Source organism: Oenanthe melanoleuca, chromosome 25, assembly GCF_029582105.1.
Source record: "Oenanthe melanoleuca isolate GR-GAL-2019-014 chromosome 25, OMel1.0, whole genome shotgun sequence".
Taxonomy (NCBI): domain Eukaryota; kingdom Metazoa; phylum Chordata; class Aves; order Passeriformes; family Muscicapidae; genus Oenanthe; species Oenanthe melanoleuca.
The window spans coordinates 5,771,292-5,797,216 of NC_079358.1; the positions used below are offsets into that span (position 1 = coordinate 5,771,292).

The 25,925-nt window shown below is 54.2% G+C and overlaps 1 protein-coding gene and 1 long non-coding RNA gene across 2 annotated transcripts; one reads left to right on the forward strand and one right to left on the reverse strand.

Moving 5' to 3' along the window:
- Positions 1-1,063: 1,063 nt before the first annotated feature.
- Positions 1,064-20,798, reverse strand: CKM (creatine kinase, M-type). The gene is made up of 8 exons (XM_056510252.1): positions 20,712-20,798; positions 18,094-18,293; positions 14,330-14,484; positions 11,057-11,189; positions 8,699-8,870; positions 7,427-7,550; positions 3,613-3,802; positions 1,064-1,324 (listed from the first exon to the last, which is right to left on the reverse strand). Exons 2-8 carry the CDS (start codon positions 18,284-18,286, stop codon positions 1,146-1,148), a joined length of 1,146 nt encoding a protein of 381 aa, XP_056366227.1. The 5' UTR covers positions 18,287-18,293; positions 20,712-20,798; the 3' UTR covers positions 1,064-1,145.
- A 4,102-nt stretch (positions 20,799-24,900) lies between these two features.
- LOC130262965 (uncharacterized) lies at positions 24,901-25,887 on the forward strand. The gene is made up of 3 exons (XR_008842210.1): positions 24,901-25,176; positions 25,457-25,609; positions 25,774-25,887. It is a non-coding gene; the product is annotated as an uncharacterized LOC130262965 (long non-coding RNA).
- The last annotated feature ends 38 nt before the right edge of the window (positions 25,888-25,925 follow it).

Genomic DNA, 25,925 nt, shown 5'->3' on the forward strand with positions numbered 1-25,925 from the left:
GACCCCCAAATTTCGCGTCGCCCCCTCCCCAAATTCCGACATCTCGCCATGTGCGGGTTCAGCGAAATTTATTTGCGGGGGCTCTGAGGAGAGTTTGGGGGGTCCCCACGGATGTTGGGGGACTCGGGGGAGATTTTTGGGGTCCCTGTGGGTGAGAGGGGTTCTTAAAGAAAGTGGTTATTCCTCTGAATTTTTTGGGGATCCCCAAATTTTGCGTCGCCCCCTCCCCAAATTCCGACACCTCACTGGTTGGGGACCAGCGGCATTTATTGCGGCCGTTCTGGGGGGACTCTGAGGGGATTTTGGGGAGTCCCCACGGGTGTTTGGGTGCTCGGTGGAGATTTTTGGGGTCCCCGCGGGTGAGAGGGGGTCCCCAGGAGTGCGAGGATTCCTCATAATTTTCTGTGGACCCCCAAATTTCGCGTCGCCCCCTCCCCAAACTCACACACCCAAGCCCAGCCGAGACAGTCGCATTTATAGTGGCCGTTTTGGGGGGGCTCTGAGGGGATTTTGGGGGGTCCCCAGGGGTTTTGGAGGACTCGTGTGAGATTTTTGGGTCCCCACGGGTGAGAGGGGGTCCCCAGGAGTGAGAGGATTCCTCATAATTTTCTGTGGACCCCCAAATTTCGCGTCGCCCCCTCCCCAAATTCGGGCACCTCACCAGTTTGGGGACCAGCGACTTCTATTTGCGGGGGCTCTGAGGGGAATTTGGGGGCTCCCCACGGATGTTTGGGGTTTGTGTGAGATTTTTGGGGTCCCTATGCTTGAGAGGGGATCTTGTAGAACATGGGAATTTCTCTGAAGTTTTTGGGGACTCCCAAATTTCGCGTCGCCCCCTCCCCAAATTCCGACACCTCACTAGTTTGGGGACCAGCGGCTTTTATTTGCGGGGGCTCTGAGGGGATTTTGGGGTGTCGCCACGAGTGTTGGGGTGCTCAAGAAGGATTTTTGGGTTCCCCACGGGTGAGAGGGGTTCTTGAAGAACGTGGGAATTCCTCTGAATTTTTTTGGGGACCCCCAAATTTCGCGTCGCCCCCTCCCCGAACTCACACACCCGAGCCCAGCCGGGACCAGCAGCGTTTATTGCGGCCGTTCTGAGGAGAATTTTGGGGGGATTTTGGGGGGTCCCGGGGGGTCCCCCTCCCCTATTTCTGAGCGGGGATCATGTCGTCGATCGGCTGCTTCTGCTCGAGCTTTTTCTCCATCTCCACCATCAGCTTGACGCCGTCCACCACCATCTGCACCTGCTCCACCTCCGAGAAGCCGAGGCGATCGGCGTTGGAAATGTCGAACACGGCACCCACGGCGGCCGTGTCCACCCCGCCTGGACAGACGGACAGACGGACACAGGGTCAGAGGGACAGAGGGACAGGGGGGTCAGTCAGCTCCGGACACCCCCAGACCCCGCTGACCACTCATTGTCCACTCCTCAGCACCCCCAATGTCACATCGAGCCGTGTCCACCCCGCCTGGACAGACGGACACAGGGTCAGAGGGACAGAGGGACAGACGGACACAGGGACAGATGGACAGAGGGACAGGGGTTCAGTCAGCTCCGGACACCCCCAGACCCCGCTGACCACTCATTGTCCACTCCTCAGCACCCCCAGGTTGAATTTTGGGGTTAGAATTTCCCCCCTCCCGAGGTAAAATTTAGGATGAGATTTCTGCCCCCAGGTGAATTTTGGGACGGAATTTCAATCCCTCAATAAAATTTGGGATGGAGTTTCTGCCCCCAAATTAATTTTGGGACGGAATTTTCCCCCTCCAGGTGAATTTTGGGATGGAATTTCAATCCCTGGGGAAAAATTAGGATGAAATTTCTGCCCCCAGGTGAATTTTGGGGTCGAATTTTCCCCTCCCACATACATTTTGGGATGGAATTTCAATCCCTGGGGAAAATTTGGGATGGAATTTCTGCCCCCAAATTAATTTTGGGACGGAATTTTCCCACCCCAGGTGAATTTTGGGACGGAATTTCCTCCTCCAGGTGAATTTTGTGATATCCCCACCACTCCCAGGTGAATTTTGGGGTTAGAATTTCCCCCCTCCCGAGGTAAAATTTAGGATGAGATTTCTGCCCCCAGGTGAATTTTGGGATGGAATTTCAATCCCTCAATAAAATTTGGGATGGAATTTCTGCCCCCAAATTAATTTTGGGACGGAATTTTCCCACCCCAGGTGAAATTAGGACGGAATTTTCCCCCTCCAGGTGAATTTTGGGACGGAATTTCCTCCTCCAGGTGAATTTTGGGATGGAATTTTCCCTCTCCAGGTGAATTTTGGGACGGAATTTCCTCCTCCAGGTGAATTTTGGGATGGAATTTTCCCTCTCCAGGTGAATTTTGGGACGGAATTTTCCCCCTCCAGGTGAATTTTGGGATGGAATTTTCCCTCTCCAGGTGAATTTTGGGACGGAATTTCCTCCTCCAGGTGAATTTTGGGATGGAATTTTCCCTCTCCAGGTGAATTTTGGGACGGAATTTCCTCCTCCAGGTGAATTTTGGGATGGAATTTTCCCTCTCCAGGTGAATTTTGGGACGGAATTTCCTCCTCCAGGTGAATTTTGGGATGGAATTTTCCCTCTCCAGGTGAATTTTGGGACGGAATTTTCCCCCTCCAGGTGAATTTTGGGATGGAATTTTCCCTCTCCAGGTGAATTTTGGGACGGAATTTCCTCCTCCAGGTGAATTTTGGGATGGAATTTTCCCTCTCCAGGTGAATTTTGGGACGGAATTTTCCCTCTCCAGGTGAATTTTGGGATGGAATTTTCCCTCTCCAGGTAAATTTTGAGACGGAATTTCCACCTCTAAGCCGATTTTGGGCTACCATTCCCCTTTCCAGATAAATTTTGGGACATTTCCCACCCTCTCTCAGCCAAATTTCGGCACCTCTCAGATAAATTTTGGCCCCTCCCAGGTAAATTTCGGCCCTTCCCACCCAAATTTTCCCCTTTTCCACCCAAAATTCAGCCCCTCCCACCCAAAATTTGGCTCCTTCCACCCAAATTTCAGCGTCTCCCAGGTAAATTTCAGGATATCCCCACCCAAATTTCGGCCCCTCTCACCCAAATTTCGGCCCCTCTCACCCAAAATTTGGCCCCTTCCACCCAAATTTCGGCTCCTCCCACCCAAAACTTGGACCCTTCCACCCAAATTTCGGCCCCTCCCACCCAAATTTCACCCCCTCCCAACCCAATTTCAGCCCCTCTCACCCAAATTCCGGCTCATCTCACCCAAATTTCTGCCCCTCCCACCCAAATTTCGGCACCTCCCAGGTAAATTTTGCGATATCCCCGCTGCCTTCCACCCAAATTTCGGCCCCTGCCACCCAAATTCCGGCTCATCTCACCCAAATTTCGGCCCCTCTCACCCAAATTTCAGCCCCACCCACCCAAATTTCGGCCCCTTCCACCCAAATTTCGGCCCCTCCCACCCAAATTTCTGCCCCTTCCACTCAAATTCGACCCCTCCCACTCAAATTCGACCCCTCCCACCCAAATTTCGGCCCCTCTCACCCAAATTCCGGCCCCTCCCACCAAATTCCAGCCCCTCCAGGTGAACCCCGCCCCCTCCAGGTGAGCCCCGCCCCCTCCAGGTGAGCCCCGCCCACCTGTGCCGCGTTTCTGCAGGCGCAGGCGCTTGAGGATCTCCTCGAATTTGGGGTGCTGGCTGAGGTGCTGCAGGCGCACGTGCACGCCCCCGCGCAGCCCCGTGCCCAGGTTGGACGGGCAGGTGAGGATGTAGCCCAGGTGCTCCGTCCACATGAAGGGGTGTCCCGCCTTCTTAAAGATCTCCTCGATCTGGGGGGAAAAAAAATGGGATTTTGGGGTGAAAATGGGGTGGAAATGGGAATTTTTGGGTTGGTGGGGTAGATAAAGGTGTGGGGTAGATGTGGTCAAAGTGGCACCTGTTCCCAAAGTGCCACCTGTCCCCAAATCTACCTGTCCCTGAAAGTTTTTCTGGTTCCCAAAGTGTCACCTGTCCCCAAATCTACCTGTCCCTAAAAGTTTTTCTGGTTCCCAAAGTGTCACCTGTCCCCAAATCTACCTGTCCCTAAAAGTTTTTCTTGTCCCCAAAATGTCACCTGTCCCCAAAACTCTTCTGGTCCCCAGAGTGTCACCTGTCCCCAAATCTACCTGTCCCTAAAAGTTTTTCTTGTTCCTAAAAATGTCACCTGTCCTCAAAGTGTCACCTGTCCCCAAATCCTCCTGTCCCCAAATCTCCCTGTTCCCAAAACTCTCCGTGTTCCCAAAGTGTCACCTGTCCTCAAGGTGTCACCTGTTCCCAAAGTTGTCATCTGTCCCCAAATCTACCTGTCCCTAAAAGTTTTTCTGGTTCCCAAAGTGTCACCTGTCCCCAAATCTACCTGTCCCTAAAAGTTTTTCTGGTCCCCAAAATGTCACCTGTCCCCGAAACTCTTCTGGTCCCCAAAGTGCCACCTGTCCCCAAATCTACCTGTCCCTAAAAGTTTTTCTTGTTCCCAAAAATGTCACCTGTCCCCAAATCTACCTGTCCCTGAAAGTTTTTCTTGTTCCTAAAAATGTCACCTGTCCTCAAAGTGTCACCTGTTCCCAAAGTGCCACCCGTCCCCAAATCCTCCTGTCCCCAAAAGTTTTTCTGGTTCCTAAAAATGTCACCTGTCCCCAAAACTCTTCTGGTCCCCAGAGTGTCACCTGTCCCCAAATCTACCTGTCCCTAAAAGTTTTTCTTGTTCCTAAAAATGTCACCTGTCCTCAAAGTGTCACCTGTTCCCAAAGTGCCACCTGTCCCCAAATCTACCTGTCCCTGAAAGTTTTTCTGGTTCCCAAAGTGTCACCTGTCCCCAAAACTCTTCTGGTCCCCAGAGTGTCACCTGTCCCCAAATCCCCCTGTCCCTAAAAGTTTTTCTTGTTCCTAAAAATGTCACCTGTCCTCAAAGTGTCACCTGTCCCCAAATCCTCCTGTCCCCAAATCTCCCTGTTCCCAAAACTCTCCGTGTTCCCAAAGTGTCACCTGTCCTCAAGGTGTCACCTGTTCCCAAAGTTGTCATCTGTCCCCAAATCTACCTGTCCCTAAAAGTTTTTCTGGTTCCCAAAGTGTCACCTGTCCCCAAATCTACCTGTCCCTAAAAGTTTTTCTGGTCCCCAAAATGTCACCTGTCCCCGAAACTCTTCTGGTCCCCAAAGTGCCACCTGTCCCCAAATCTACCTGTCCCTAAAAGTTTTTCTTGTTCCCAAAAATGTCACCTGTCCTCAAAGTGTCACCTGTTCCCAAAGTTGTCACCTGTCCCCAAATCTACCTGTCCCTGAAAGTTTTTCTTGTTCCTAAAAATGTCACCTGTCCTCAAAGTGTCACCTGTTCCCAAAGTGCCACCCGTCCCCAAATCCTCCTGTCCCCAAAAGTTTTTCTGGTTCCTAAAAATGTCACCTGTCCCCAAAACTCTTCTGGTCCCCAGAGTGTCACCTGTCCCCAAATCTACCTGTCCCTAAAAGTTTTTCTTGTTCCTAAAAATGTCACCTGTCCTCAAAGTGTCACCTGTTCCCAAAGTGCCACCTGTCCCCAAATCTACCTGTCCCTGAAAGTTTTTCTGGTTCCCAAAGTGTCACCTGTCCCCAAAACTCTTCTGGTCCCCAGAGTGTCACCTGTCCCCAAATCCCCCTGTCCCTAAAAGTTTTCCTTGTCCCCAAAGTGCCACCTGTCCCCAAAGCCACTCCTGTCCCCAAAATGTCACCTGTCCCCAAAAACTCTCTCTTGTCCCCAAAGTTCTCCTTGTCTCCAAAGTGCCATCTGTCCCCAGAACCTCTCAATGTCCCCAAAGTTCTTGTCCCCAAATGTCCCCAAATGTCCCCAGATGTCCCGAAATGTCCCCAAATCCCCTCTGACCTTCTTGATGCCAACACAGAAAACTGAACATCTCCACCTTTCTCCACGGAGATGTGACCCCAAATCTCCTGGTGACCCCAAATCTCCTGGTGACCCCAAATTCCCCCAAATGTCCCCAAATCCTTCACGTCCCCAAATCCTCAAATGTCCCCAAATGTCCCCAGATGTCTCCAAATCCCCTCTGACCTTCTTGATGCCGACACAGAAAACTGAACGTCTCCACCTTTCTCCATGGAGATGTGACCCCAAATGTCCCCAAACGTCCCAAAATCCTTCAAGTCCCCAAATCCTCAAATGTCCCCAAATGTCCCCAAATGTCCCCAGTGTCCCCAAATGTCCCCAAATCCCCTCTGACCTTCTTGATGCCGACACAGAAAACTGAACATCTCCACCTTTCTCCATGGAGATGTGACCCCAAATCTCCTGGTGACCCCAAATGTCCCCAAATGTCCCCAATCCTTCACGTCCCCAAATCCTCAAATGTCCCCAGATGTCCCCAGATGTCCCCAAATCCCCTCTGACCTTCTTGATGCCGACACAGAAAACTGAACATCTCCACCTTTCTCCGTGGAGATGTGACCCCAAAACCTCCCTGACCCCAAATCCCCAAATGTCCCCAAACCCTCAAATGTCCCCAAATGTCCCCGTAAATGTCCCCAAATGCCCCCAAATCCCCTCTGACCTTCTTGATGCCGACACGGAAAACTGAACATTTCTACCATTCTCCATGGAGATGTGACCCCAAATCTCCTGGTGACCCCAAATTCTCCCAAACGTCCCAAAATCCTTCATGTCCCCAAATCCCCAAATGTCCCAAATATCCCCAAATGTCCCCAGATGTCCCCAAATCCCCTCTGACCTTCTTGATGCCAACACAGAAAACTGAACATCTCCACCTTTCTCCAGGGAGATGTGACCCCAAAACCTGCCTGACCCCAAAACCTCCCTGACCCCAAATCCCCTGGTGTGCCCAAATGTCCCCAATCTCCTGGTGTCCCCAAACCCTCAAATGTCCCCAAATGTCCCCAAATGTCCCCAAATCCCCTCTGACCTTCTTGATGCCAACACAGAAAACTGAACATCTCCACCTTTCTCCATGGAGATGTGATCCCAAATTCCCCCAAACGTCCCAAAATCCTTCACGTCCCCAAATCCTCAAATGTCCCCAGATGTCCCCAGATGTCCCCAGATGTCCCCAGATGTCCCCAAATGTCCCCAGATCCCCTCTGACCTTCTTGAGGCCGACGCAGAAGCGCCGGAACACCTCCTTCATGTTCCCTCCCTTCTCCATGGAGATGTGACCCCAAAACCTCCCTGACCCCAAATCCCCAAATGTCCCCAAACCGTCAAATGTCCCCAGATGTCCCCAGATGTCCCCAAATCCCCTCTGACCTTCTTGATGCCGACACAGAAAACTGAACATCTCGACCTTTCTCCATGGAGATGTGACCCCAAATGTCCCCAAACGTCCCCAAATCCTTCACGTCCCCAAATCCTCAAATGTCCCCAAATGTCCCCAGATGTCCCCAGATGTCCCCAGATGTCCCCAGATCCCCTCTGACCTTCTTGAGGCCGACGCAGAAGCGCCGGAACACCTCCTTCATGTTCCCTCCCTTCTCCATGGAGATGACCCGCAGGTGATCCTCCTCGTTCACCCACACCAGGAAGGTCTTGTTGTCGTTGTGCCTGCCCGGGAATGACGTCACCGGGGAGTGACGTCACTGGGGTGAGTGACGTCATCGGGAGGGTGATGTCATCAGGTGTTGTCCCCCCTCCCCAAGGTGGCCCCCAGGTGGGATCCAGGTGTCCCCAAAGTGTCCCCAAGGTGGCCCCCAGGTAACTTCAAAGTGGCCCCAGGTGTGCCCAGGTGTGCCTCAGGTGGCCCCAAGATGCCCCCAGGTGTCCCCAGGTGTGCCCAGGTGTGCCCAGGTGTGCCTCAGGTGGCCCCAAGGTGCCCCAAGGTGCCCCCAGGTGTCCCCAGGTGTGCCCAGGTGTGCCTCAGGTGGCCCCAAGGTGCCCCCAGGTGTCCCCAGGTGTCCCCAGGTGTGCCCAGGTGTGCCCAGGTGTGCCTCAGGTGGCCCCAAGGTGCCCCCAGGTGTCCCCAGGTGTGTGCCCAGGTGTGCCCACGTTGGACTCTGGTGTCCCAAAGTGTCTCCAAGTGCCCTCAAGGTGGCCCAAGGTGCCCCCAGGTGTGCCAAGGTGTGCCCAGGTGTTCCTAGGTACCCCCAGGTAGCCCTAAAATGCTCCCCAGGTGTGCCCAGGTTGGATTCAGGTGTCCCAACGTGTCTCCAGGTGGCCTCAAGGTGGACCAAGGTGTTTCCAGGTGTGCCCAGATGACCTCAAAGTGTCCCAAAGTGTCCCCAGGTGTTCCCAGGTGTGCCCAGGTGACCTTAAAGTGTCCCCAGGTGGGATCCAGGTGCCCCCAGGTGTCCCCAGGTGTTCCCAGGTGTGCCCAGGTGACCTTAAAGTGTCCCCAGGTGGGATCCAGGTGCCCCCAGGTGTCCCCAGGTGTCACCAGGTGGGATCCAGGTGTTCCCAGGTGCCCCCAGGTGTCCCCAGGTGGGATTCAGGTGTCCCCAGGTGTTCCCAGGTGTGCCCAGGTGACCTTAAAGTGTCCCCAGGTGGGATCCAGGTGGGATCCAGGTGCCCCCAGGTGTTCCCAGGTGTCCCCAGGTGGGATTCAGGTGCCCCCAGGTGTTCCCAGGTGTTCCCAGGTGGGAATCAGGTGTCCTGAAGTGGCTCCAGGTGCCCCCAGGTATCCCCAAAATACCCTCAGGTGCCCCCAGGTGCCCCCAGGTGCCCCCAGGTGCCCCCAGGTGCCCCCAGGTACCCACCAGATGCCGCGGGCGTCGGGCCAGTCGCGGGCCATGCCCGAGGCGAGCAGCAGGGGCGAGACGGGTTTGTCGAACAGGAAGTGATCGTCGATGAGCTGCTGCTGCTCCTGCTCCGTCATGGCCTTCAGCGGGTAGTACTTGCCCTTGAACTCGCCCTCCAGGCTGTTCAGAGCTGCCCCGGGGGCGTGGTCAGCGCCCGGGACACGCCCCGGACACGCCCACTGCAGACACGCCCACTGCAGACACGCCCACTGCAGACACGCCCCCGTGAAAGCCACGCCCCCATGAAAAGCCACGCCCCCGTGAAAGCCACGCCCATTTTAATCGAATCACACCTGACCCAACGTTAACGAACCAATCCCGTCCAACCCCGCCCTATCAGGCCACGCCCCTTCCGGTCACACCCGTTCAGACCACACCCACTCGAGCCACACCCACTCGAGCCACACCCATTTCCTCAAACCACAACTGACCCAACTTTCACAAACTAATCCCACCCAACCCCACCCTATTAGGCCACACCTCTTCCGGTTACACCCTTTCAGACCACACCCACAAAAAACCACACCCACTCAATCCCCTCACACAAGCCACACCCACTCAAGCCACACCCACTCGAGCCACACCCATTTTCCTCAAACCACACCCAACCCCAACCAATTCATTAATATCTAACCCCACCCTATTAGGCCACACCTCTTCCGGTTACACCCATTAATGCCACACCCACGGGAGCCACACCCACTCGAGCCACACCCATTTTCTCAAACCACACCCAACCCCAACCAAACCAATCCCACAAAACCCCGCCCTATCAGGCCACGCCCCTCTTGGCCACACCCATTCAGGCCACACCCTCTCAATCCACGCACACAAGCCACACCCACTCGAGCCACACCCACTCAAGCCACACCCATTTTCTCAAACCACACCCAACCCAACCAAACCAATCCCACACAACTCTACCCTATCAGGCCACGCCCCTCTCGGCCACACCCATTCAGACCACACCCACCCAATCCTCTCACACAAGCCACACCCACTCGAGCCACACCCATTTCCCCCAAACCACACCCAACCCCAACCAATTCATTAATATCTAACCCCACCTTATTAGACCACGCCCCTTCCGGCCACACCCATGAAAGCCACACCCCCTCAAGCCACACCCATTTTCTCAAACCACACCCAACCCAACCAAACCAATCCCACACAACTCTTCCCTATCAGCCACGCCCCTTCCGACCACACCCATTCAGACCACACCCACCCAACCCCCTCACACAAGCCACACCCACTCAAGCCACACCCACTCGAGCCACACCCATTTTCTCAAACCACACCCAACCCCCACCAATTCATTAATATCTAACCCCACCCTATTAGGCCACACCTCTTCCGGTTACACCCATTAAGGCCACACCCATGAAAGCCACACCCACTCAAGCCACACCCATTTTCTCAAACTACACCCAACCCCAACCAAACCAATCCAACCCCACCCTATTTGGCCACACCCTTTTCTATCACACCCATTCAGACCACACCCACCCAAGCCACACCCACTCAAACATCTCACTCAAGCCACACCCACTCTAGCCACGCCCATTTTATCAAACAACCCCCAACCCCAACCAAACCAATCCCACACAACTCTACCCTATTAGGCCACGCCCCTCTCGGCCACACCCATTCAGGCCACACCCTCTCAATCCACTCACACAAGCCACACCCACTCAAGCCACACCCATTTTCTCAAACCACACCCAACCCCAACCAATTCATTAATATCTAACCCCACCTTATTAGACCACGCCCCTTCCGGCCACACCCATGAAAGCCACACCCATTTTCTCAAACCACACCCAACCCCAACCAATTTATTAATATCTAACCCCACCCTATTAGGCCACGCCCCTTCCGACCACACCCATGAAAGCCACACCCCCTCAAGCCACACCCATTTTCTCAAACCACACCCAACCCCAACCAATTCATTAATACCTCACCCCACCCTATTAGGCCACGCCCCTTCCGACCACACCCATTAAGGCCACACCCTCTCAAACCACACCCCATCAAGCCACACCCATTTTCTCAAACCACACCCAACCCCAACCAAACCAATCCCACGAAACCCCGCCCTATCAGGCCACGCCCCCTTACAACCACACCCATTCAGGCCACACCCACCCAATCCCCTCACACAAGCCACACCCACTCAAGCCACACCCACTCAAGCCACACCCATTTTTCTCAAACCACACCCATTTTTCTCAAACCACACCCAACTCCATGCAACGCCGCCCTGTCAGACCACGCCCCTTCCGGCCCCGCCCCTTCCGGCCCCGCCCTCACCGGTGACCGAGAGCTTCTCGATGGCGCGGCGCTCGCCGCGGCTGCAGTGGGGGGGCAGCGAGTAGCCCTTGATGCTGCGGCCGGTGCGGACGCGGCTGCTCAGCACGTACTTGGGGTCCAGGTCCTCCCCGCCCTGTGGGGACCCCAAAAATCCCGAAATTTACCCCAAAAAATCCCAAATTTTACACCAAAAAAATCCCGGAATTCCCGCGAAAATCCTGCCCAGAATCCCGGAGAAATTCCCAAAAAATCCTCCTGAGCTCTGCTGCTCAGCACGGATTTGGGGTCTAGGTCCTTCCTGCTCTGCAGCCCAAAAAATCCCGAAATTTACACCAAAAAATCACGAAATTCATCCCAAAAAAATCCCGAAATTTACCCCAAAAATTCCCAAAACTCACCCCAAAAAAGCCCGAAATTTGGCCCCAAAAAATCCAGAATTTCACCTCAAAAAAAATCCCGAAATTCACCCCAAAAACCCCAAAATTCACCCCCAAAAAATCCCGAAATTCATCCCAAAAAAATCCCGTGAAAATCCTGCCCCAAATCCCTGAGAAATTCCCAAAAATCGCCCTAAAATCCCCCACTCTGAGCTGTGCTCAGCACGTACTTGGGGTCCAGGTCCTCCCCGCCCTGTGGGGACCCCAAAAATCCCGAAATTTACCCCAAAATTCCCAAATTTTACACGAAAAAAATCCCGGAATTCCCGCGAAAATCCTGCCCAGAATCCCAGAGAAATTCCCAAAAATCCTCCTGAGCTCCGCTGCTCAGCACGGATTTGGGGTCCAGGTTCTCCCCGCCCTGCAGCCCTGAAAATCCCAAAATTTACCCCAAAATATCCCGAAATTCATCCCAAAAAAATCCTGGAATTCATCCCAAAAAATCCCGAAATTTATCCAAGAAAATCCCAAAATCCACCGCAAAAAATCCCGAAATTTGGCCCCAAAAAATCCAGAATTTCACCTCAAAAAAATCCCAACATTCACTCCAAAAAATCCCGAAATTTATCCAAGAAAATCCCAAAATCCACCGCAAAAAATCCCGAAATTTATCCAAGAAAATCCCAAAATCCACCGCAAAAAATCCCGAAATTTGGTCCCAAAAAATCTAGAATTTCACCTCAAAATATCCCAAAATTGACCCCAAAAAAATCCCGAAATTAATCACAAAAAATCCCGAAATTCACTCCAAAAAATCCCGAAATTTATCCAAGAAAATCCCAAAATCCACCGCAAAAAATCCCGAAATTTGGCCCCAAAAATCCCGAAATTCACCTCAAAAAAATCCCAACATTTACCCCAAAAAATACCGAAATTCACCCAAAAAAATCTCGGAATTCCTGCGAAAATCGCCCCCAAAATCCCGGAGAAATTCCCAAAAAATCCTCCTGAGCTCCGCTGCTCAGCACGGATTTGGGGTCCAGGTTCTCCCCGCCCTGCAGCCCAAAAAATCCCAAAATTTACCCCAAAATATCCCGAAATTCATCCCAAAAAAACCCCAAAATTTACCCCAAAAATTCCCGAAATTGACCCAAAAAATTACCGAAATTTACCCCAAAAAAATCCCGAAATTCAACCCAAAAAAATCCCGAAATTTATCCAAGAAAATCCCAAAATCCACCGCAAAAAATCCCGAAATTTGGCCCCAAAAAAACCAGAATTTCACCTCAAAAAAATCCCAAAATTGACCCCGAAAAAAATCCCGAAATTAATCCCAAAAAATCCCAAAATTCACCCCAAAAAATCCCGAAATTTGTCCAAGAAAATCCCAAAATCCACCGCAAAAAATCCCAAAATTTGACCCCAAAAAATCCCGAAATTTACCCCAAAAAATCCCGAAATTCTCCCAAAAAAATCCCAAAATTTACCCCAGAAAACCCCAAAAAACCCCAAAATTCACTCCAAAAAAATCTTGATTACTTTGGGGACCCCCCTAAAATTTTTGAGGACCTCTCCCAAATTTTTGGGGACCCCTCCCCAAATTTTGGGGACCCCAAACCTCGAGATTCTCATGGTTGAAATCACTGGGGACACCCCAGGCTGTTCCTGCCCTATTGATCCCTTTGGGGACCCCGCAAAATTTCCGGGTCCCCCCAAATTTTTGAGGACCCCTCCCAAAATTTTTGGGGACCTTCCCAAATTTTTGGGGACCCCTCCCCAAATTTCGGGGACCCCAAACCTCGAGGTTCTCATGGCTCAAATCACTGGGGGCACCCCAGGATGTCCTTGACCTCTTGATCCTTTTGGGGACCCCCCAAAATTTCAGGGACCCCCCAGAATTTTTGGGGACCCCTTCCTAAATTTTTGAGGACCTCTCCCAAATTCTTGGAGACTCCTCCTTAATTTTTGGGGACCCCAAACCTCGAGATTCTCACGGTTGAAACCATTGGGGACACCCCAGGCTGTTCCTGGCCTGTGGGTTCTTTTGGAGTCTCCCCAAAATTTCAAGGACCCCCAAAATTTTCTGGGGACCCCTCCCAAATTTTTGAGGACCCCTCCCAAATTTTTTGGGGACCCCTCCCAAATTTTTGGGGACCCCAAACCTCGAGATTCTCATGGTTGAAATCACTGGGGACACCCCAGGCTCTTCCTGCCCTATTGATCCCTTTGGGGACCCCCCAAAATTTCCGGGTCCCCCCATATTTTTGGGGACCCCTCCCAAATTTTCGGGGACCCCTCCCAAATTTTTGAGGACCCCTCCCAAAATTTTTAGGGACCCTCCCAAATTTTTGGGGACCCCTCCCCAAATTTCGGGGACCCCAAACCTGAAGATTCTCATGGCTCAAATCACTGGGGGCACCCCAGGATGTCCTTGACCTCTTGATCCTTTTGGGGACCCCCCAAAATTTCAGGGACCCCCTCCAAATTTTTTGGGACCTCCCAAATTTTTGGGAACCCCTCCAAAATCTTTGGGGACCCTCCCAAATTTCGGGGACCCCAAACCTCGAGATTCTCATGGTTGAAATTGGGGTCACCCCAGGCTCTTCCTGCCCTATGGATTCTTTTGGTGTCTCCCCAAAATTTCAAGGACCCCCAAAATTTTTGGGGACCCCTCCCAAATTTTTAGGGACCCTTCCAAATTTTTCCAGGACCACCCCCCCAAAATTTCAGGGACCCCAAATCTCAAGATTCTCATGGCTGAAATCACTGGGGACACCCCAGGATGTCCTTGACCTCTTGATCCTTTTGGGAAAATTTCAGGGACCCCAAAATTTTTTTGGGGACCCCCCCCCCCAGATTTTTGGGGACCCCCCCCCCAGTTTTGGGGACCCCCCACCTTGAGGTTCTCGTGGTTGAGGTCGGTCTTGTGCTTGTCGGTGGGTTTGTACCCCCCGTGCCTGTCCTGGATCACGGGGTCAAAAAGTTCCTTGAAAACCTCGTAGGATTCCTCATCGCCGGCCACGCAGCCCACGGTCATGATGAACGGGTGGCCTGGGGGAAACTGGGGTTACTGGGGATACTGGGAGGTACTGGGATTTACTGGGAGAGAGCTGGGACCAGTATGGGACCGGTATGGGGCACTGGGACCAGTATAGGATTGGGATCGGCGCTGGGCAGTGACCCACGGTCATGATGAACGGGTGGCCTGGGGGAAATGGGGTTACTGGGGATACTGGGATATACTGGGAACCGTATGGGACCAGTATGGAACCAGTATGGAACCAGTATGGGGCACTGGAACCAGTATGGGATTGGTACTGGGATTGGGATTGTCACTGGGCAGTGACCCACGGTCATGATGAACGGGTGGCCTGGGGGAAATGGGGTTGCTGGGGATACTGGGATATACTGGGATATACTGGGATATACTGGGATTTACTGGGAGAGAGCTGGGACCAGTATGGGACCGGTATGGGACCAGTATGGGACCAATATGGGGCACTGGGACCAGTATGGGATTGGTACTGGGATTGGGATTGTCACTGGGCAGTGACCCACGGTCATGATGAACGGGTGGCCTGGGGGGGACTGGGGTTACTGGGGATACTGGGAGGTACTGGGATATACTGGGAGAGAGCTGGGACCAGTATGGGACCAGTATGGGACCGGTATGGGACCAGTATGGGGCACTGGGACCAGTATGGGATTGGTACTGGGATTGGTACTGGGAGTGGGATTGGCACTGGGCAGTGACCCACGGTCATGATGAACGGGTGGCCTGGGGGGACTGGGGTTACTGGGAATACTGGGAGGTACTGGGATATACTGGGAACAGTATGGGACCAGTATGGGACCGGTATGGGGCCAGTATGGGGCACTGGGACCAGTATGGGATTGGGATTGTCACTGGGCAGTGACCCACGGTCATGATGAACGGGTGGCCTGGGGGAAACTGGGGTTACTGGGGATACTGGGAGGTACTGGGATATACTGGGATATACTGGGAGAGAGCTAGGACCAGTATGGGACCAGTATGGAACCAGTATGGGGCACTGGAACCAGTATGGGATTGGTACTGGGATTGGGATTGGCACTGGGCAGTGACCCACGGTCATGATGAACGGGTGGCCTGGGGGGGACTGGGGTTACTGGGGATACTGGGAGGTACTGGGATATACTGGGAACAGTATGGGACCAGTATGGGACCGGTATGGGACCAGTATGGGGCACTGGAACCAGTATGGGATTGGTACTGGGATTGGGATTGGCACTGGGCAGTGACCCACGGTCATGATGAACGGGTGGCCTGGGGGAAACTGGGGTTACTGGGGATACTGGGATATACTGGGATATACTGGGAGAGAGCTGGGACCAGTATGGGACCAGTATGGGGCACTGGGACCAGTATGGGATTGGTACTGGGATTGGGATTGGCACTGGGCAGTGACCCACGGTCATGATGAACGGGTGGCCTGGGGGGACTGGGGTTACTGGGGATACTGGGATATACTGGGACCAGTATGGGACCAGTATGGAACCAGTATGGGGCACTGGGACCAGTATGGGATTGGTACTGGGATTGGGATTGGCACTGGGCAGTGACCCACGGTCATGATGAACGGGTGGCCTGGGGGAAATGGGGTTACTGGGGATACTGGGAGGTACTGGGATATACTGGGATTTACTGGGAGAGAGCTGGGACCAGTATGGGACCAGTATGGGACCGGTATGGGACTGGGATACATCACTGGGACCAGTATGGGGCACTGGGACCAGTATAGGATTGGGATCGGCGCTGGGCAGTGACCCACGGTCATGATGAACGGGTGGCCTGGGGGGAATGGGGTTACTGGGGATACTGGGATATACTGGGACCAGTATGGGACCAGTATGGAACCAGTATGGGGCACTGGGACCAGTATGGGATTGGTACTGGGATTGGGATTGTCACTGGGCAGTGACCCACGGTCATGATGAACGGGTGGCCTGGGGGAAATGGGGTTACTGGGAATACTGGGAGGTACTGGGATATACTGGGAACAGTATGGGACCAGTATGGGACCAGTATGGGGCACTGGGACCAGTATGGGGCACTGGGACCAGTATAGGATTGGGATTGTCACTGGGCAGTGACCCACGGTCATGATGAACGGGTGGCCTGGGGGAAACTGGGGTTACTGGGGATACTGGGATATACTGGGATATACTGGGAGAGAGCTGGGACCAGTATGGGACCAGTATGGGGCCAGCATGGGGCACTGGGACCAGTATGGGATTGGTACTGGGATTGGGATTGTCACTGGGCAGTGACCCACGGTCATGATGAACGGGTGGCCTGGGGGGAATGGGGTTACTGGGGATACTGGGAGGTACTGGGATATACTGGGATATACTGGGATATACTGGGATATACTGGGATATGATACTGGGATATACTGGGATTTACAGGGAACAGTATGGGACCGGTATGGGACTGGGATTGTCACTGGGACCAGTACGGCACTGGGATGGGGCATGGACACCAGTATGAGACTGGGACCAGTATGGGACCAGTACGGGACCAGAATGGGACTGAGATTGGCACTGGGACCAGTATGCGATGGGGATACAGCACTGGGACCAGTATGGGGCTGGGATGGGGCACTGGGACCAGTATGGGACCAGTATGGGACCAGTATGGCACTGGGATTGTCACTGAAACCAGTATGGGACTGGGATACAGCACTGGGACCAGTATGGGAACAGTATGGGACCAGTATGGCACTGGGATTGGCACTGGTACCAGTACAGCACTGGGATGGGGCACTGGGATCACCATGGGACCAGTATGGGACTGGGATTGTCACTGGGACCAGTATGGGGCTGAGATATAGCACTGGGACCAGTATGGGATTGGGATGGGGCACTGGGACCAGTATGGGACCAGTATGGGAATGGGATGGGGCACTGGGATTGGCACTGGGACCAGTATGGGGCTGGGATACAGCACTGGGACCAGTATGGTACTGGGATACAGCACTGGGACCAGTATGAGACTGGGATACAGCACTGGGACCAGTATGGGACCAGTATGGGACTGGGATGGGGCACTGGGATTGGCATTGGGACCAGTATGAGACTGGGATACAGCACTGGGACCAGTATGGGGCTGGGATAGAGCACTGGGACCAGTATGGTACTGGGATACAGCACTGGGACCAGTATGGGGCTGGGATTGACACTGGGACCAGTGTGAGACTGGGATACAGCACTGGGACCAGTATGGGACCAGTATGGGACTGGGATGGAGCACTGGGACCAGTATGAGACTGGGATACAGCACTGGGACCAGTATGGGACCAGTATGGCACTGGGATTGTCACTGGGACCAGTATGGGACTGGGATGGGGCACTGGGACCTGAGTAGGAGTCTCTGACCCCGCGGTCACTCCGACCAACCCCCGCGGTCACTCAGGCCACGCCCCCGGTCACTCAGGCCACGCCCCCTGGTCACTCAGACCACGCCCCCCCGCTCACTCAGGCCACGCACCCGCGGTCACTCAGACCACGCCCCCCGGTCACTCAGGCCACGCCCCCCGGTCACTCAGGCCACGCCCCCAGTCACTCAGACCACGCCCCCAGTCACTCAGACCACGCCCCCCGGTCACTCCGGGCACCCACCGGGGTTGTCCACGCCGGTCTGGATGACGTCATCGAGGGTGAAGCCGCTGGGCGTCTCCTTGTCGCGCAGTTTCTGGTACAGGGCGGGGGTCAGCACCTTGGCCATGTGGTTGTTGTGCTTGGACAGGTCCGGGAACTCCTCCTCGGCCGAGAACTTCTGCTTGTACTTGTTGTGGGTGTTGCTGAACGGCATGGCGGCACTGCGGGGACATTGGGGACATTGGGGACACGGGTCACACGGGGGTATTGGGGACATTGGGGACACGGGGACATTGGGGGTGACAGGTCCGGGAACTCCTCCTCGGCAGAGAATTTCTGCTTGTACTTGTTGTGGGTGTTGCTGAACGGCATGGTGGCACTGCGGGGACATCTGGGGACATTGGGGACATTGGGGACATTGGGGACATTGGGGACACGGGGACATTGGGGGTGACAGGTCCGGGAACTCCTCCTCGGCCGAGAACTTCTGCTTGTACTTGTTGTGGGTGTTGCTGAACGGCATGGTGGCACTGCGGGGACAGCAGGGACATTTGGGGACATTTGGGGACATTGAGGGGACAGCAGGGACACGGGGGACATGGGGGGAATGGGGACACTGGGGACATTGGGGACACACCGCGAATTTCTGCTTGTACTTGTTGTGGGTGTTGCTGAACGGCATGGCGGCTGTGGGGACACCGGGGACATTTGGGGACATTGGGGACATTGAGATTTGGGACATTGAGGGGATTGGGGACACTGGGGACATTGGGGACATTGAGGACATTGGGGACATTGGGGACATTGGGGACATTGGGGACATTGGTGACATTGGGGACATTGGGGACACTGGGGATATTGGGGACATTGGGGACATTGGGGACATTGGGGACATTGGGGGACATTGGGGACATTGGGGACATTGGGGGGATTGGGGACATTGGGGGACAGTGGGAACATTGGGGACATTGGGGACATTGGGGGCATTGGGGACATTGGGGGCATTGGAGACATTGGGGGGACACGGGGCAATGGGGACATTGGGGGACAGTGAGGTGACACCGAGGACACGTCAGGGGACACCGTGGGGGGGTGGGGGGTGGGCGTGTCCCTGTGGGCGTGTCCCGAGGGGGCGTGGCCGCTCCGCTCCGCTCCTTGTTGGGGCCGGGGCTATTTATAGCCCTGGGGGGGGGGCGGGGTTTGGGGGGGGTCCCGGTGACACCGGGGGGGGTCCTGGTCCCGGTCCCGGTCCCGGTTCCGATTTGGGGATCCCGGGGGTGTCCCGGTCCAGATTTGGGGATCTCGGGGTTCTCCAGGTCCCGGTTTGGGGGTCTCAGGATTGTCCCGGTCCCGATTTGGGGGTCCCGTTCTGGGGGTCGCGGTACCGATTCAGGTGTCCCGGCCCCAATTGGGTTCCCGGTTCTGATTGGGGTCCCGGTCCCGATTTGGATCCCGGTCCCGGTCCCGTTCTGTGGGTCCCGGTCCCGTTTTGGGGGTCCCGGTCCCGATTTGGATTCTGGTCCCGATTGGGATCCCGGTCCCGGTCCCGTTTTGGGGGTCCCGGTCCCGATTGGGATCCCGGTCCCGATTTGGATCCCGGTCCCAGTCCCGTTCTGGGGGTCCCGGTCCCGTTCTGTGGGTCCCGGTCCCGTTCTGGGGGTCCCGGTCCCGTTCTGTGGGTCCCGGTCCCGTTTTGGGGGTCCCGGTCCCGATTTGGATCCTGGTCCCGATTGGGATCCCGGTCCCGGTCCCGTTTTGGGGATCCCGGTCCCGTTTTGGGGAACCCGGTCCCGATTTGGATCCTGGTCCCAATTGGGATCCCGGTCCCGGTCCCGTTCTGTGGGTCCCGGTCCCGATTGGGGGTCCCGGTCCCGATTTGGATCCCGGTCCCAGTCCCGTTCTGGGGGTCCCGGTTCCGTTCTAGGGTCCCGGTCCCGTTCTGGGGGTCCCGATTTGGATCCCGGCCCCGATTTGGGGATCCCGGTCCCGTTTCGGGTGTCCCGGTCCCGTTCCGAGAGTCCCGATTTGGATCCCGGTCCCAGTCCCGTTCTGTGGGTCCCGGTCCCGTTCTGTGGGTCCCGGTCCCGTTCTGGGGGTCCCGGTCCCGTTTTGGGGATCCCGGTCCCGATTTGGATCCCGGTCCCAGTCCCGTCCTGGGGGTCCCGGTCCCGTTCTGGGGGTCCGGTCCAGATATGGTGGTCCCGATTTGGGGGTCCCGGTCCCGATTTGGGGGTCCCGGTTCTGTTTGAGGTTCCGGTCCCGATTTGGATCCTGGTCCCGATCCCGTTTCGGGGGTTCCGGTCCCGATTTGTGGGTCCCGGTCCCGTTTCGGGGTCCCGATTTGGGGGTCCCGGTCCGGTCCCGGTCCAGTCCCGTTTTAGGGGTCCCGGTCCGGTGCCGGTCCTGTCCCGTTTTAGGGGTCCCGGTCCCGATTTGGATCTCGGTCCCGATTTGGGGGTCCCGGTACCGATTTGGATCCCGGTCCCGATTTGGGGGTCCCGGTCCCGATTTGGGGGTCCCGGTACCGATTTGGATCTCGGTCCCGTTTTGGGGGTCCCGGTCCCGTTCTGGGGGTCCCAGTCCCGTTCTGGGGGTCCCGGTTCCGTCCCGGTCCAGTCCCGCCCCGCCCCCTCCGTTACCTGCGTCTCTCGGCGGGGCCCGCTCGGGTTCGGGTCGGGGGTCGGGGTCGGTACCGGGTGGGACCGGGACCCCCCCGGGGGCTCTTTTATCCCCCCCCGCCCCCCCCCCCCCAGTTCCGCCCGCTCCGGGGGGGTCCTGGGGGGGTCCCAAACCGGGCGGGACCGGGCGCGAACCCCCCCCGAACCGCGGAGACCCTCGGGGACCCCCGGAGCCGCCCCCCGGTGTCCGGTGTCGGTTGCGGGGGGGCGGGGGGGGGGAGGGGAACAGGCACCTGCCGCCCCCCGGGGCCACGGGACCACCCCAAAATTCCGGGACCTCCCCCAAAATTCCGGGACCACCCCAAAATAACGGGACCCCAAAATTCCGGGACCACCCCAAAATAACGGGACCTTCCCCAAAATTCCGGGACCGTCCCAAAATTCCGGGACCGCCCCCAAAATAACGGGACCCCAAAATTCCGGGAACACCCCAAAAATAATCGGGATCACCCAAATTCCGGGACCCCAAAATATCAGGACCACCTCCAAAAAATATCGGGACCACCCCCCAAAATTCCGGGACCGTCCCAAAATTCCGGGACCGCCCATAAATAACGGGACCCCAAAATTCCGGGACCACCCCAAAATTCCGGGACCGCCCCCAAAATAACGGGACCCCAAAATTCCGGGAACACCCCAAAAATATCGGGACCCCAAAATATCGAGACCCCAAAATTCCAGGACCCCAAAATATCGCGACCACCCCCCAAAAATATCGGGACACCCCAAATATCGGGACCCCAAAATTCCGAGACCACACCCCAAAAATATCGGGACCCCAAAATTCCAGGACCCCAAAATATCGCGACCACCCCCCAAAAATATCGGGACATACAAAATACCGGGACCCCAAAATTCCAGGACCCCAAAATATCGCGACCACCCCCCAAAAATATCGGGACACCTCCAATATCGGGACCCCAAAATTCCGAGACCACACCCCAAAAATATCGGGACCCCAAAATATCGAGACCCCAAAATTCTGGGACCCCAAAATATCGGGACCAACCCCCAAAAATATCGGGACCCCAAAATATCGAGACCCCAAAATTCTGGGACCACACCCCAAAAATATCGGGACACACCCCAAAAATATCGGGGCCCCAAAATTCCGGGACCCCAAAATTCTGGGACCACCCCCCAAAAATATCGGGATCCCACAAATTCCAGGACCCCAAAATATCGCGACCACCCCCCAAAAATATCGGGACCCCAAAATTCCGAGACCACACCCCAAAAATATCGGGACCCCAAAATTCCAGGACCCCAAAATATCGCGACCAACCCCCAAAAATATCGGGACATACAAAATACCGGGACCCCAAAATTCCAGGACCCCAAAATATCGCGACCACCCCCCAAAAATATCGGGACACCCCAAATATCGGGACCCCAAAATTCCGAGACCACCCCCCAAAAATATCGGGACACACCCCAAAAATATCGTGACCCCAAATATCGGAACCCCAAAATTCCGGGACCCCAAAATATCGCGACCACCCCCCAAAAATATCGGGACATACAAAATATCGGGACCCCAAAATTCCGGGACCACACCCCAAAAATATCGGGACCCCAAAATATCGAGACCCCAAAATTCCAGGACCCCAAAATATCGCGACCACCCCCCAAAAATATCGGGACACCCCAAATATCGGGACCCCAAAATTCCGAGACCACACCCCAAAAATATCGGGACCCCAAAATATCGAGACCCCAAAATTCCAGGACCCCAAAATATCGCGACCACCCCCTAAAAATATCGGGACACCCCAAAAATATCGGGACCCCAAAATTCCGGGACCCCAAAATTCTGGGACCACCCCCCAAAAATATTGGGATCCCACAAATTCCGGGACCCCAAAATATCGCGACCACCCCCCAAAAATATCGGGACACCCCAAATATCGGGACCCCAAAATTCCGGGACCCCAAAATATCGCGACCACCCCCCAAAAATATCGGGACACCCCAAATATCGGGACCCCAAAATTCCGGGATCCCAAAATATCGGGACCACCCCCCAAAAATATCGGGACACCCCAAATATCGGGACCCCAAAATTCCGAGACCACACCCCAAAAATATCGGGACCCCAAATATCGAGACCCCAAAATTCCGAGACCACACCCCAAAAATATCGGGACACCCCAAATATCGGGACCCCAAAATTCCGGGACCCCAAAATATCGCGACCATCCCCCAAAAATATCGGGACATACAAAATATCGGGACCCCAAAATTCTGGGACCACACCCCAAAAATATCGGGACCCCAAAATATCGAGACCGCAAAATTCCGGGACCCCAAAATATCGCGACCACCCCCCAAAAATATCGGGACATACAAAATATCGGGACCCCAAAATTCCGAGACCACACCCCAAAAATATCGGGACCCCAAAATTCCAGGACCCCAAAATATCGCGACCACCCCCCAAAAATATCGGGACACCCCAAATATCGGGACCCCAAAATTCCGGGACCCCAAAATATCGCAACCACCCCCCAAAAATATCGGGACATACAAAATATCGGGACCCCAAAATTCTGGGACCACCCCCCAAAAATACCCGGAACCCCAAAATATCGGGACCCCAAAATTCTGGGACCACACCCCAAAAATATCGTGACCCCAAAAATCGAGACCCCTCCCCAAAATTCCAGAACCCCAAAAATCCCAGAATGGGGGGAGGGGAGGGGGATCCCCCAAATTTTGGGATGGGGGAGGGGTGGTGACCTCAGCCCCGCCCCCCCCGCCCCGCCCCTCCCCCCCCCCGGTATTTTTAGGTCGGATCCGGTTTCGGGGGGATCCGGTGTCAGAATTTGGGGGGGGGAGGGGGGGAGGAGGGGGGAGGGGTCGCCATGGGGGGTGTGAGAGGGACGATTTGGGGGGGGGGACCCCAAAAAAAAAATCCGAAAAAAATTTGGGGGGATTGAGGCACAAAAATCCCCAAAAATCTCAAAAAAAAAAAAAAAATTTGGGAAAAAAAAAAAAATAAAAAAAAAAAATCCAAAACATTTGGGGGAAATTGAGGCACAAAAATCCCCAAAAATCTCAAAAAAAAAAAAAAACAAAAAAAAACCAAAAAAAAAGAAAGAAAAAAAATTTTGGGGAAAATGAGGGAGGGAAACCCCCCAAAAAAAAAAATCCAAAAAAATTTGGGGAAATTGAGGCACAAAAATCCCCAAAAATCTCAAAAAAAAAAAAAAAAAAAAAAAAAAAAAAAAAAAAAAAAAAATTGGGGAAAATTGAGGGAGAGGAACCCCCCCCAAAAAAAAAAAAAAATTCTAAAAAATTTTTGGGGAAACTGAGGGAGGGAAACTCCAAAAAAATCCTAAAAAGTTTTGGGGAAATTGAGGCACAAGGAGACCCCAAAAATCTCAAAAAAAAAAAAAAAAGAAAAAAAAATTTGGAGGAAAATGAGGGAGGGAAACCCCCCCAAAAAAAAAAAAAAATTTGGGGAAAATGAAAGAGGGGAACCCAAAAATCTAAAAAAAAATTTGGGGAAATTGAGGGAGGGAAACCCTAAAAAAAAAAAAAATTAAAAAAAATTTTTGGGAAATTGAGGCAGAAAAATCCCCAAAAATCTAAAAAAAAAATTTGGGGAGAACTGAGGGAGGTGACCCCAAAAATCCCCCAAAAATAAAAATTTGAGGAAATGAGGGAGGGAAACCCCAAAAAATACAAAAAAAACCCAAAAATTTTGGGGAGATTGAGGCAGGAAGGGACCCCAAAAAAAAAAAAATTTTTTTTGGGGAAATTGAGGCACAAAGAGACCCCAAAAATCTCAAAAAAAATTTTTTTTGGGGGAACTGAGGGAGAGCAACCCCAAAAAAAAAATTTTGGGAATTGAGGGAGGGAAACCCCCCAAAAAAAAAAATCCCCAAAAATTTGGGGGAAATTGAAGCACAAAAATCCCCAAAAATCTAAAAAAAAAATTTGGGGGGAACTGAGGGAGGGAAACCCCCCAAAAAATAAAAAAAAAATTCCAAAAAAATTTGGGGAAACTGAGGCACAAAAAAGGGGGGGGGAGGGGCACTGGGGGGGGTGGGGGAGGGGAGGACACCCCAAAATTTTATTTTTTTTTTTTTTGGGGATGGAATGAAAGAGGAGGAGCCGTGGGGGGAGGGGAAATCTGGGTTTTATTTTTTTTTTTTTTGGGGGTGGGGGAGGGGATTTACAAAAATTGGGGGGATCCAGAAATTTGGGGGGGGGGGGAGGGGAGGGGATCCAAAAAACGGGATCTGGGATTTTGGGGATCCAAAATTTTTGGGATCCAGCCCCTCCCCCAGCAGGTTTTTGGGATCCAGTCCCTGGGGATGATCCCAGTTAATCCCAGTTTGATCCCAGTTTGATCCCAGTTGCTGGGAGAGCCCCTGGATGGATCCCAGTTCGATCCTGGGTGGATCCCAGTTCAATCCCAGTTCGATCCCAGCTGCTGGGAGATCCCTTGGATGAATCCCAGTTTGATCTCAGGTGGATCCCAGTTAATCCCAGTCAATCCCAGTTTGATCCCAGTTGCTGGGAGATCTCCTGGATCTGCTGGGTGGATCCCAGGTGGTTCCTGGGTGGATCCCAGTTCGATCCCAGTTGCTGGGAGAGCCCTTGGATGAATCCCAGTTCGATCCTGGGTGGATCCCAGTTCGATCCCAGTTGCTGGGAGACCCCCTGGGTGGTTCCCAGTCGATCCCAGTGGATCCCAGTTCAATCCCAGTTGATCCCAGTCCGCTCAGAGCTGCTGGGAGATGCCCTGGATCCGCTGTGAGTCCCAGGCTGATCTCAGGTGGATCCCAGTTCAATCTCAGGTGGATCCCAGTTCGATCCCAGCTGCTGGGAGATGCCCTGGGTGGCTCCCAGTCGATCCCAGTTTGCTCAGAGCTGCTGGGAGATGCCCTGGGCGGATCCCAGTCGATCCCAGTGGATCCCAGTTTGCTCAGAGCTGCTGGGAGATGCTCTGGGCGGATCCCAGTTCATCCCAGTTCAATCCCAGTTCATCCCAGTGGATCCCAGTTCATCCCAGTTCATTCCCAGTTGATCCCAGTCCGCTCAGAGCTGCTGGGAGATGCCCTGGATCTGCTGTGAGTCCCAGGCTGATCTCAGGCGGATCCCAGTTCATCCCAGTGGATCCCAGTTCAATCACAGCTGCTGGGAGATGCCCTGGGTGGCTCCCAG

What these genes read in the sequence shown, in the direction of transcription:
- CKM (XM_056510252.1), bottom strand. Translation starts at nt 18,286, where the DNA reads ATGCCGTTCAGCAACACCCACAACAAGTACAAGCAGAAGTTCTCGGCC. An exon ending in GACCGGCGTGGACAACCCCG is followed by an intron (nt 14,485 to 18,093) that starts GTGGGTGCCCGG and finishes AGTTTCCCCCAG; the next exon opens with GCCACCCGTTCATCATGACC. An exon ending in CGAGAAGCTCTCGGTCACCG is followed by an intron (nt 8,871 to 11,056) that starts GTGAGGGCGGGG and finishes CCCCCGGGGCAG; the next exon opens with CTCTGAACAGCCTGGAGGGC.